At 40.0% G+C, this 13,802-nt stretch overlaps 1 protein-coding gene across 2 annotated transcripts in view; it reads left to right on the top strand.

Moving 5' to 3' along the window:
- PARD3B (par-3 family cell polarity regulator beta) overlaps nucleotides 1–13,802 on the top strand; it is a 621,722-nt gene that overhangs the window by 202,916 nt on the left and 405,004 nt on the right. For both annotated transcript variants that reach the window (XM_072978456.2, XM_072978451.2), the window contains exons 7-10: nucleotides 529–654; nucleotides 1,828–2,186; nucleotides 3,716–3,855; nucleotides 5,507–5,635. In XM_072978456.2, coding sequence (XP_072834557.2) covers nucleotides 529–654; nucleotides 1,828–2,186; nucleotides 3,716–3,855; nucleotides 5,507–5,635 — 754 coding nt within the window. The remainder of the gene's footprint in view (nucleotides 1–528; nucleotides 655–1,827; nucleotides 2,187–3,715; nucleotides 3,856–5,506; nucleotides 5,636–13,802) is intronic.

Here is a 13,802-nt window from a genome sequence, read left to right as displayed (position 1 = left end):
TTGCAAATGCAATCGAGAGAGCAAAAAGCAATCAAGCAGATTGTGCAAGCTCGGAAATGTGGGGGAACTAAAAAGCAAACAAACTCCCCAAGACCCATCGGAAATGGGAGGGGGAAAAACCCAAAGACCCATCACAGCACAGAAACATAACCACCCAGCTGAAAACCATGCTGCAAAAACACCCAGAACAGTTTTTAAAAAGCAGAAAATAGCACCTTAACTCCCTGCAAACACATACACACGCTCACTCCGAAACAGAAGCCAGGCGGTCCCAAGCCTCCTTCAATTACACTCACTCTAACTGTCAGGGCGAAAGAGCTACAAAGAAGCAGCCTCATCACCACCTACAGTTAGAAAATTGAATTTCCCACCTTTCTTCCCTGCCTTGTTCTGTTCGTAAGTGGAAGTTCTGGTTGCAAGTAGAAGCAAAATTTTGCGACCGGAGCTGGTCGTAACTCAAAATGGTCATAAGTACGGATGTTTGTAAGTCGAGACACCACTGTAATGTACCTGACATTTCTTCCCCAGGATTTTAGGACTCTTTATCCGAGGCATTGAGGAAAATAGCCGATCTAAGAGGGAAGGGCTTTTCCATGAAAATGAGTGCATTGTGAAAATTAATGACACAGAACTTGCTGATAAAACTTTTTCACAGTGAGTTTTCCTTTATTGTTTTACTCTTCCAACAGCTAATGATATATGTAAGTGGAGGTCAAATCAGACTTGCAACAGTCAAACAGTTTTAATGTGTAAAACTAAATATCAGAATTTTGCCTCCGTAGCTTATGAAATTTAACCATCTTTTCTAGTACTCTTTGGGAGTGTAACATTTCATTTCTGGAAATACTGTAGATGACCAGATTTCACTTTACTAGACACCTGGAATGGTGCTGTTAACAATCTACCTAACAACCTCACAGCCTGTTTTGAGTAAGAAGCCATAAATCATTTCTTGAATCCAATTCATTTTGAACAACAAAAACTAACATGGGCAAATGTTTATGAACTTAGTTTGTTATATGTAGCCCTGAAGATTAGAATTGTATTTAAGAAATTTATTAGCTTCCTCAGTTCAGAGGATAGATTCATTACTGGCATTTTATTTTTATACGCAAGTCAGTTATTTCATTTCTGGTCATTAGTTTTGAAAATGGTTCAAAATCTTGCTGCTGATTCATATGTTGGTGTCAGAATTATGCATGTAACATTTATTCACTTAGATTTTGAAACCTGCTGCTTATTAAAAAGGTGTGTTCCAATGGATATATTATTGAATTAGTTTCAGGGAGTTAGGTATTTGTCTCCAGAGTCAGAGTTCAAAGGTTTTATTCTCCACTGTGCCTCATGGGAAGAAAGCCAGCTTGTATAGCCTTGGGCAAACTGCACAGCCCCATAGTACCCTCATAAAAAGGGAATGGTAAATCCATTCTGAATACACCTAGGAATACTCTACACCTAGGAGACCCTGGAAGGGGTTACCATAAGTTGGAATCTCCGTAAGTCAGAACGAGTTGTCGTTCTTGTTACTTCTGCTGTGGAAGTCATGGGGTGGCACTTGGGCAAGTGTCTTACAGATTGTATTTCATTTCATAATTATGAGGCAACGTAGGATAAGAAATGTAAGAACTCTGTATGCTGAGGTAAATACACATTAGAATGACAAACCATCTTCCCTAAGTGAGCTGTGCCAGGTGGTGCAAGAAGAAGAAAAAAACTCTTAAAAGCCATTCTGTGATGTAGTTTCAGATTGGTTGAGCTTGATATTACAGACATTTTCAAGCCTTTTTCCATATTACTGTCTCACCCTAACCTGACTCTCCTCAACAGAGCGCAAGACCTCTTCCGGCAGTCAATGAAAGCTCCAGCTATCACCTTACAAGTGGTTCCTCCATACAACCGTGAACAGTATGAGAAGTCTGTCATTGCATCTTTATATTCTTCAGATAATGCTGAACATATTTCAAAGATGAAAGTTCCACCTCCCATCCATTCAAAGCCAGTGCCAAAGGAATTAGATTTGTCTGGAATGAATCAGCTGGAGACTGGTACACGGACAGTATTGCATCCTGCCAAGAGCCCTAACTTTCCAAGGGTTGGTAGGAAGACATCATCACCATCTTTATCTCCACTGATGGGCTTTGGCAGCAAGAAAAATGCAAAGAGGATAAGAATAGACCTCAAGAAAGGTATGAATTACATTATAAGGTGTTAATCCTTTCCTACCATGATAATTTTTACATATGACTAATATATTTTATGTAGCTGCATAATTGCTTAGTTTGATTCATTTTTTGTAAAGGAAGTAGAACCAGATGAGCCCTTAAATGTTTTTAAATTGTTTTTTAAACTTGATTTTTAAAATCTTAATATATGATTAATTTTTTTAAAAAATATGATATTTATACAGCGTTTTAAAATCTGTTGTTTTATCTGTTGTGAGTTACCGTTGGTCCCCTATGGGGAGAAAAGAGGCATATAAGTAATTTAAATAAATAAATTTGGAGTTCCTAGATGGCAATTGGAAATGTTTAACAAAGAGGAGTTATTGCGTCAGCATATTTGAAATAGCTGCAACTGCATGAATATTAAATTTGAAGCCTAGGAATATTGGTGAGAATTACTTAAATAATCTATTTGACTTGTGGTAAGACTTTACCCATCTGCCAGTTGCTAAGACTTCAGCAACACTTCAGGGAGATGGTTTGTTTCTTAGTGAAGCCATATTTGCCATCATTTTAATGTTCCAAAACGTGCACCATAGCACCCCATGTTCCTTGCAGTGCCCCATTGCTCCCTGGTGCACCTCCAAGCCAGCCAGGAGCAAGGCAGAAGATTCTCTTTGTGTTTTTTTTTTCTGAGCCATTATGTTGTGATTTGTGTGCCCTTTCAGTCTTAGAATTAGTGGAATCTCATCAGACATCATGAATATTTTTAAATGAGTGTTGAAATATTGCAATAAAAATATGGTGTTCCACATTTCAAGTCGAAACATGCAGCTCAACACTTTTTAAGCATCCGAAAGTGGATGAAGAGCAGGGGTGATTAGCAATTCTAAGTGGACTTCTTCTCATTGGGGTTACCCACTGCCCATCTGCCCCCAGCTTTATAGGGGAGAGCAATAAGATTTTGTGGCTTATAAGGTCTTGTCAATATTTTTACTATGCCTTTGACCTCCTGTCTCTCAATGGCTGAAATTCTGTTGTGCAGTTTTGCATGCACAGTGGAGGTGACACCAGATTTCTGCTGATTAAAGGAAATCACTGTGATCTTAGAGTGCTTGTGACTCATAATGGAATGCAACTAAATCATGAAAGGAAACTTTTAATCAGCAATGATTTGCTGTCACTGCTGATGACGTCTACATTGTGTACACAGAGCTGTGCAGCAGGATTTCACCCACTGTGTCATTGATTTGAGATCATAAATTATATTTCATTCCTTGCCCAAGAAAAACGGACATAACTCAAGAGGTGGAAAGTAAATGACTTCTGTAGTTGGAAGAAATCTGATGGGGAAAGAAGCCACTCAGAGGTAGTTGAAAATACAACCTTAATTCACTATTAAAATGAAGCAGGTGATTGAAGCACAACAGTGACACTTGGTATAACACAGATCCACTTGAATCCAAGTGTCTCGTTCTTAAAATAAAATGCTTTTGATGATAAACTTTTCACTGCTCTCAGATTTGCAGATTTTTCTGTCTGTTTTCTTCTAGGTCCTGAAGGACTTGGTTTCACTGTAGTTACAAGAGACTCTTCAGTCCATGGTCCTGGACCTATATTTGTAAAGAACATTTTGCCCCGAGGGGCAGCTGTTAAAGATGGTCGTTTACAATCAGGGGACAGAATACTGGAGGTCTGTCAATTATTCCTTTGCAACATATTACTAAGTATTTTTTTTAAAAAAAATCAGTGGGTTTAAATGTAACATGTTTGCCAGGCTAACTTGTCAGCATAGTCAGATTTTGTGTGTGTGTGAGAGAGAAAGAGAGTGTTAAAGATGGAAAGAAAGTAGATCTGCAAATAACGCAGATCTTTGGACATCTGCTTTAGATTAGATCAGACTCTATTTCCTATTCACTGCTGTTTAATCATGGTGACTACAAAAAGTCTTCCCTTCCACCTCAGTTAGACTATTAGCATCTCCATATATTGCAGTCATCATTCTAGAAGCTGGAACTGGGTAGCTCTTAAAGTTTATTTTTAACAACACCAAATTATGTCTCCCCCCCAGACATACCCACACATCAATTTAAGGATTATATTCTTGCTGCCAGAAGGAATGTAACTGGTGTATTGACATATTTCTGCATGTATTCTTCTTGTTTGCTTGACTATTCATTGTGTTCAAAGCATTTCTGTGCCACCATTCAATAAAGATCACTGTGCTTTTTATTCTTCTACAGTATAAAACATATCACAAAAGCTCTCAGCAACACAGATAAATAAATTAGATTGAGTTTAGATTTAAAAGAAGCAAAGAAAAGTGTGCTGCTTGTATACTACTCCATAATGCTTAAAAACTCTCTGGGTGGTTTACAATTTAATTATACAGGCTAAACATTGCTCAAACCCCCCCCCCCAACAAACTGGTTACTCAATTTACTGACCTTGGAAGAATGGACGGCTAAGTCATCCTTGAACCAGCTACCTGATTTCTTCAGGACTGAACCCAGGTCATGAGCAGAGTTTTGACTGCAATACTGCAGTTTAACCACTGCACCACAAGACTCCTTGTACAGAGTTAAATGGTTTTGGAGAACAAAACATTTTTTTACTTGATACCCAGAAGACCACAAATAGGTGCCAGGCATGCTTTTGAGGGAGAGCACTTCACAAGCAGATTGTGAGAAAAAGAAGGGCCCTTTCCTCAGAAGCAGCATTCCACATCTCACTTGGTAGAGGCACTGAAAGAAGTATCTGCTAGGTATGTTTGGAGGAAATGATTCTTTCAGTAATGAAGCCGCAATTCACTTCACCTCATGGCACAATAGCTAAACTGCTGTACTGCAGCCAAAACTGTGCTCATGACCTGGGATTCAATCCCAGGTAGCCAGCTCAAGGTTGACTCAGCCTTCTATCCTTCGGAGGTTGGTAGAATGAGTACCCAGCTCGCTGGGGGATGGGGGCAATGTGTAGCCTGCAAAATTAACTTGTAAACTGCCCAGAGAGTGCTTGAAGCACTATGGGGTGGTATATTTCCTTTTCTTTCTTTTTTAAAGTCAGAATCAGCACTTTGAATTGGGCAACTCAGCATGAACAGGGGGCTACAGTGGTGAAAGAAACAAGAGAATATCCCATGCAGGTCTGGGATGGGTTTAAAAATAAATGAGCACACAGCATGTGCAACACCCTCCACATTTAATCTGTAGCCTTGGTCTACAAGGCAAAACCAGTCATTTGAGAGTATGTTAGTTCATTAATTTAACAGTGAGATTTCTCATTCCGCAGCCAAGATGTGCTAATAAATGACTTTATTGCTTGTATTTTTTTATGGCATGCATCAGGTAAATGGTAGAGACATCAGTGGCAGAACCCAGGAAGAGCTTGTAGCTACGTTGAGGAGTACAAAGCAAGGAGAGACGGTCTCTCTAGTTGTTGCTCGTCAAGAGGAAACTTTTCTGCCAAGAGAGCTGGTAAAATATTTATGTATTTGTTCATTCATTCATTCATTCATTCATTCATTGGTTCATTCATTTCTTCGTCCGTCCGTCTGTCTTTCCGTCCATCCGTCATCCATCCATCCATCCATCCATCCATCCATCCATCCATCCATCCATCCATCCATCCATCCATCCATCCATCCATCCATCCATCCATCCATCCATCTGTTCGTTCGTTCAGTCAATTTATATACTAACCATCTAGCAAATTTCTAATCTGGATGGAGTACAACAAGCACACATTATATAATAACACAGACCTATCCCAGGCATAAATCATAACCCAAAACAGGTGGCAAAACAATTTCCAGAGACAAATCATACTATGTTGTTCCTCTCTTTCTTCCTCCAGTGTCCCAGCTTTGGGGAAGATTCTCCTGAAAGGCTTCTCCGAATAGTTCTGTTTTTAGGAACTTTTTAAATGTGCAAAGGAAGGGGCATCTGTCATATTTCCTGCAGGAGAGCATTCCATAGAGATGGTGCCACTGCAGAGAAACTCCACTTTCTAGTTGCCAGAAACAAGGAGCTAACCCCCACGGGCGTGAGGTCTATGAGGACTGGATCAGACAGCCAGTTACACTTGGCAGAAGACGTTCAGACAAGTAGCGAGATCCCAAAATATTCTTTATTTGAAAATGTTTATGAGAAGACAGTGACCACTTCATAGATTCATAGATGGATGACCCAAGGGATCTTAATTTAATAATTATTTTTCAGGAAATCATTATTATTTTTCCTATCTAACTGGTTCAGGCTCATTATAGAAATTCTTACATTTTGCTTGCTAAGCTTTTTATTCATACCAGAAAATAATGTACCTTATTATCATAATTTGCATGTTGTGCTAAGAGACAGAAAATTACTAGAATACATTATGTATCTTACTTGTTTCCCTTTTAATGTTACAAACACCAGGCAAACTGTTATTTCCTTAAAGTCAAATTATTTTTCTTGCTAATAAGATTCACTGACCTCCATGATGGTGACAAAAGTACCCATTTAGTTTAGCAGCAAAAATTCCCTCAATTAGGTACATCCAGACTTCTTATTTATTTACGTGTATATCCAGTCTTTTCCCCAAGGGCTACAGGGTTGTACACATTTCCTTCCACCATTTTATCCTTGACCTGACTGCATTTGATCTGTGTCACCCTGCCATCCTGATCACACTAGATATCATCTGATTTTGGAAGCTAAATGAGGCAGTGCTGAGAAATACAGGGATGGGGATGGGGACCATCTGGAAGCATTAGGGATCTTCAGTTTGGTTCGGAAGGAGTGTCCCCTGAAACCCTGGGCACTGAGAAGTGACAATGCTGCACCTTATAAAACAACGATTTGACTTAGTGTAAGGCAGCTTCCTATGCTTCTGGATTGCTATTATGTTTTCATTACTCATGTTGCTTGTACAGTCATTTAGTTTTGTGAGCACCACTTTCCCCTCGCATTAATAATCCCATTGGCTCTAGGTTGCTGGTGACATGGTTTTTTATTGAATTAGATACTTTGCACAGTGGTTCCCTGTCACACCCTTCCTTACCCCAGGGGAGTGAGTTTCCTGCACTAGTCCCCTAGAAATAGTTCAGTACTGGCCTCAATTCCCATCACTGGGGCATCCTTGTAAAAAAAACAACACAAGCCTAGTTGAGGACTGGGCTGGGAGCTTTTCAGCGAGAATGGATAGAGGCAGCTGCCCTCCCACTCTTTAGCAAGCCTCTTCCTCTCATGCTGTTGCTTGCACTGCCAGTGCCTCAGCAGAGTGGGGCTGAGCACTGCTGGACCTTTCAGCAGTCTCAGGACCACGGAGGAGGTACTGGGCACCCCTCTTTCTTGAGCTCTGCCCCTACCCACTGGAAAGCAGCTCAGAGGCTCCTACCACAGATTGTCGTCCTTCTCCCAGGCAAACTCTCCAAACCCATAGAGGATGGGCTCCAGCTCCTCCTCCCCAGATCTCCTACGCAGCTGACCCCTGACCAGGCATCCGAGACCCAGAAGATGTCACTGGCATGCCCTCCTCCTCTCTGACCAGCTGTTCTCTCACATCCTACTCACCAGCAACACCTGAGCTCTCACCCTTCCTGCAAGTCCTGAGGGGCAGCTGTGACTAAGCTTTTCAGGTGCTGCAGGGTGAGAGCAGATGGCCTGCTAGGAGTGCTGGCTGTAACCCCCACCCCCCAGCAGAAGAAGCTATCACATATGTTCTTCTGTTCACCAGTTCTACTTTCTTTCCTATGTCTACAACAGCCATTCTCAACTTTTTTCTAGCCACGGACATAAACACTATGAGATAAATCATAGGCTGAATCAGAATTGTATAAGTTGCATAAGAAAACTTATAAGGTAGTGTGTGAAGAATTGTTTCCAGTCCATTAATCTAAGATCTTGTATATCATATTTATTAACTGACAGTAAATAGTTAAAAAGAAATAATATAGGTTTATTTTCTTGGACTGATGCAATAAGCCTTTTCCAAACGTACAGGAGACTCTGACAGCACTCAGTGCTGCTGGACCATATTTAGATACTGTATTTTTCCATGTATAAGACACCACCATGTATAAGATGCCCCCCACTTTTCTAACCCAAAATTTATTTCATTGCAAGAAAATGGAGGGGAATGGCAGGGACCAAAGTGCTTTGATTCCAGCTCCCCCCCCCCACTTTCTTGTGAGGAAAATGCTTTCCCCCTCCACTTTCTTTGCAAAAACCCGCTTTCCCCATCCACTTTCTGCAATGAAAGTGTAGGGGGAAAGCATGAATCGCTTTCCCCATCCACGTTATTTGCAAAACATGGAGGGGAAAGCAGGGATCAAAGTGCTTTGATCCCTCCCCCTCTCCTTACTTCAGTGATGAAATGACCCTCAATTTTTCCTCTAATTATTTTAAGAAAAAGTGTTGTTTTATACACGGAAAAATATGGTAATTGTAATTCTACATTCTGCCATTGGGCTGAAGCTGGCAGGTTATACTTACGTCTCATTGGCAAATGGCAAAAAATTGTCATCCAGTGCAATTAATTGGTCTAAGATAAGAATTTCTCTGTCCACACTCTACATAAAAAGGATGACTTCCCAATTTTTAAATCCAGGTTATCCCATAAAGTTAATTTAGCCTGGGTCGACTTGGAATTGTCGTGACCATATGTGACATAGTTCTCTAACTCTAGAGATTGATGGGGGAATGTAGTCTCTCTTTTTTGGCATGTGCTCCAAGTCTTGCTAAGGCTAGAATGCGATAAGTGTACTCGGGTTACCCTCTTTGGGGTGGCACTTGTAAAACTTTACTTCATTGTTTGATTGCTAGAAGGTTGGGTTTTCAGCCATTGCAGGAATTTAAGAAACTTGTTCAATTTTGTTTCACAGTTTTGCCTCTCATCAGATTCCCTTGGATGAATATCACTTATGGAGCAAAATATGTTATTGCAGTGAGTGCTTTTGCAAATTTGTCTTCATTTAGGAAGAGAATGGCTGTTCAAAGCTAGAAGTAGCAGCTAAGCTCGGTGTGCATATCGTTTAGAGCTTCTTAACACAATGCTTAGGAGTTAAATGCAAGTTAGAAATCAAAATCAGCAACAGCATATTTTCCCTGTCATTCTTCAGCATATTCTAAACAGCTCTGGTTCAAATAATCTGTTGAGATGTGTCATGTAAGAGGGGGAAAGTGGCGGTCTTTTAGCTCTTCTTCAGCAGCCAAAAACTTGTCAGCAGTTCACAGTTTTTTCCAAGAGGGTGTTTTGTGGTGTACTGATACCCTTTGTCATTGAGAATGAGAGTTCCTGTAATTTATTACATCCCTTCATCAAGCCTTCATGCTCATGTTCTTTCTTTGACCTGAGTGTCAATTGTCCTAGTTTGTTTTTAAGGTATCCAAGAACTAAATTCATGGATGAATTCAGAGCTCTCAGATAATGATCTCATTCCTTCACACCCATACTTTAAACTCTTTCCAATCATCCTTCTCACACTCAAACAACATTCAAACTGACTCTCACTCCTTCTCCACCCTCCAGTCCCACCTCTACACACTCTGAAGTTCATCTAAAGGCAGGTTGAACTCTAAGCACAGGAGTTTTGGGTTTGTTTGTTTGTTTAAACTATAACCACCACAATTCACCAAGGAATTCCACCAGTCAGAATTCTGGCAGCTGTAGCCAAAAAATCCAAATCTTCGCTCCACCCACTCTCTGTTGGGGCATTTGCAACTTCGCATACTGCCTCTAGTAGGCTTGACTGAGTGGGACTGTCTGGGCTTGGATGATCGTCAATCCATCCAGCAGTAGCCGCACATTCCTTCCCTGCTTCTGCTCTGTTTTCTTCCCATCTCTGTAATCTGTTGGGATCCAGTAAGTCTGTTGAGGCCTGTTGCTGAAAGTCAGCAAGCCATGTTATGTCAGTTTGCTGTTTGATTCATTCAGAACTGTAAGTAAAGAAAAAGTGTTTTATTCTTTATATCTCTTTGAGTCACACTGTATGTGCCAGTTGATAAAAAAGAATGGACTACTCTGGAGAACTTGAAGCTATTCTGTTCTACAAAGCCCTGCATTTTTGCTGTGCAGCTAGAGGAATTTAACCAGCATCCTCCCTTTGCTTGGCTTCAGAGAAGAGCACACTGAGCCTCCAGTCTGTGTGCAAAAACTCCTCTGAGGACCTGGATACTTTGACTACAGCTGACTGGAGGAATTCCTAGCGAATTGTGGTCATTCTAGTGAAAATCGATGCCCAGTGGACACTAGAGCTGTCCCTGATTGGCTTGTTTTCACAGTGGACAGCCATGAACATGTTATCTGACTTTCCATTGGATTACAGTTGAATTCTTGCTCTTGTTCTGTCATAGAATGGTGCACAGGTGGTAGACATCAACCAGTTGTGGTGTGCAAATTCTAAGTGTTCAATATCAGTTTAAATAGTTGACCTCCACAGCTATACAATAGAACACCATGTGTTCAATAGCTTACTGGCTGAAATAATAACTTCGCTGATTTCGATAATTTGTGGTACATGAAACAAGTCTATCCAGAGTTGGTTTTTTTTTCCTTTTGTAAAATGTTGTTCAGTGCTACTTTTGATTTTCTACCTTAAATATAGCATTAGCTTCTGCTACCACAATACTGATACAAACCCCAGTAGCAAAAGAGAGTTTAGAAAGAAAAAGAACTAAAAAAATATTGAGTCTGTCTTTGTGATTTGGGGGGGAGACATTTGTACTTTTCAGCTGAGCAGCCTTCTGGGTAACTGAGCCATAATTAATAATGAGCACAAATGGTCTGGAAACTAGAGGGCATGGTCATAGGGCTGCCCAGGGCACAGCAGGAACAAGATGAGATTGCTCTATTTACCTTTGTTTACTAGGACATGGGAGAAACAGCTGTATACATTTGTCTGAGTTAAGCCACCTCTGGTTAATTCCTATACACTTTATACCATGTCTGGCATATAATGGGAAGTTGAAGAAGGACTCAAATGGCCCACACAAGTTTACGTTTCCAGCAACTTTGGTCTTGGTGCTGCAGCTGCTCCTGCTTGAAGCCTGCACTGCCTTGCCTGGCCCAATGGCCGTTTGGTCACTAAGGAGGGAAGGCTGTGGAACTTTAAATTTAGTTACTGAAGAGAGGTGGGAGATGAGGCCAACCTGCAGAGGTACAAGGAGCTTATTATGGCCACAGTGATCTTTTTAAACCGCCTTGATTGTTGAGGCCATAGTGTGTCTTTCCAGTCTCTTCACATTTGCTGTTCTCCCAAGTCAAGGCCTGGCGCTTGAGAGGAAGCAGATGTGCACCCAAGATCTGATCGAAATGTTTCATGCTATATCTAATACAGTACATGTCCAATGAAAATGTAAATGCTGAATATTCACTGTTGAGATATTGCAGGGGCAGTCTTCAGTGGTTAGATGGTCTGGTACACTTTTTGTTATAAATTTGACAGATTTAATCATTCAGGATTTAAACAGTGGCTGAAATTATTAAAATTGTGTTTAGAACTGGAAGCTAAATTTACGCACTACAAAACTATAAAAAATAGTTTACTTTTTAAATGTGCTAATTATACTTTCAGGGATTGCCATGGACTGTGGATTCTAAATGGTTTTGTTAGGGGAAAATGTGGCTTCTAAACCTATTCAATACTGATTTTGCCACTAAAACAGTAATTTGATTTAATTTGAAGCTGTTCTCTTGAATGAGGCTCTTAATTGATCTGTTTCAAATCCACAGTATTAAATCTTGTTTCAAATCCTTGCAAAAGCCATTCTTCTTTTTCACATTTGCCCATGAAAGCAATGGAAACACAGGAGGATTGAAGCAAGACTACCATGTTTGCTTGCCTCAAATGTTTAAATTACTCAGTGCTAATCTAGATTCCATTTTAATGTTCAACCTTCTAGGTATACAGTATTTTTATGATAGCAGATGAAATAATGCTTTTTCTAAGCTTCTTAAATTGTTACAAGACTCAAACCATTTGTTACAGACTTTTTAATGTGAATTTGGAAGCACCCTTGGAAACGTACCTGTGTCATCCACTTTCCTAAATCTACTTGATTGTAGTGTTTCATTGCATATAATAGCTGCTGATTTTATTACAAGATATTGGGTTAAGCAACTCTGTAAACATTAACTTCAGAGAGCAGTATAATTAACATTTCCACATCTTAGTGATATGAAACCCAGACTGTTCTTTGAGGTATTGTCATTGTTTCAGAAGAGAATAAGAGAATCTTAAGATTCTTTTGTGAAACAGATCAACAAAGTAGAATTGGGACCAACCACAGACTGTCCTCCTTATTATCCAGTTAGCCAAATGTTACTAGTAATTTGTGCCAGCTGTTGACAGTGTAACAGCTGGGGTAAGGAGCTGGTTCCAGAACTCAAGGGGATTATCTTGATTTGCTTAATTACTAGACTCTACAGGCTGCCTTGTGATTAGTATATTGTATAAGATACATTTGGGTTTTCAGTTATGTAGTAAATACTGTGTTGACTTCTCTGAAGACCATTTAAAGATTAGAGGAAAGAGCAGGGAAACCCTTTGATAGCTATCTGGTTTGTATTTTCTGAGTTCTTTTTAAAAATGAACAGAACATATAAAACTGTGCTACTGTTCCATCTGATTCTGAAAATGGGAACAGATTTCATCATGCCTGTTTCCTCTTCCTCATCTCATCTCCTCTATCAGATCCCTAAAGGACTGACTGTGAGCCCACACTTTTAAAACCAACTTAAGGATAATTTTTCTTCAGGCTGGCAAAGTCAGCAAACCATTTTAATTAGAAACAGTTGTTATTTAACCTGTTCTGGTCAGCAGCTGTATTCATTCCCTCTGCAAAAATGTGAATAATACTCTTATTCTTTCAATGAGAGTCCAGAAGCAGGGGGTAGATATAGACACCCACATGTTTATACATAAAAGCCAGAGGACTGGGACTGTTTAAAATGATGTCAGAAATAATAAATGGATTTCTCCCTTGCTGGGAAATGCCAATTTACCTACCTTTTTTTCCTTATCAACATGTTATATATCAATATCTTAGTGATATTTAGGATAGATGTTATTTTAAATCATCAGTATTGTTGTAGTTGTCACTTTCTTCTTTAAAAATAATTCATTCTTGAAAGGAAGAGAAAGAGTTTGTTCGCCTAGTGGAGAACATATGCATATCTCAAATTATGAGAAAAAGATTTCCCTGAAAAATTAGGAAGAGTTTCTTGACACTTGGAACTTGTTGATGGTGGAATGGATTGCTTTGGCAGGTGGTAGACTCCTTCCTTGAGGTTTTTCAGTATGGTCGGATAGCCTTTTGTCAGGGATTTCCTGCGTTGGTGTATAGTTGAATGTGATGATCCTTGGAGTCTTTTCTAGTTCTCCAGTTCTATGTTTCTATGAAATATCCAGCTATAAAATATATACCTAAGTAAATCATCCCTGAGTGCTCACTGAGAGGACAGATCCTGAAACTGAGGCCCCAATACTTTGGCCATCTCATGAGAAGAGAAGACTCCCTGGAAAAGACACTGATGTTGGGAAGGTGTGAAGGCAAGAGGAGAAGGGGACAACAGAGGATGAGATGGTTGGACAGTGTCATCGAAGCGACCAACATGAATTTGACCCAACTCCAGGAGGCAGTGGAAGATAGGAGGGCCTGG

Source organism: Pogona vitticeps, chromosome 1 (genome assembly GCF_051106095.1).
Source record: "Pogona vitticeps strain Pit_001003342236 chromosome 1, PviZW2.1, whole genome shotgun sequence".
Lineage (NCBI taxonomy): Eukaryota > Metazoa > Chordata > Lepidosauria > Squamata > Agamidae > Pogona > Pogona vitticeps.
This window is presented reverse-complemented; position numbering and strand designations above follow the sequence as displayed.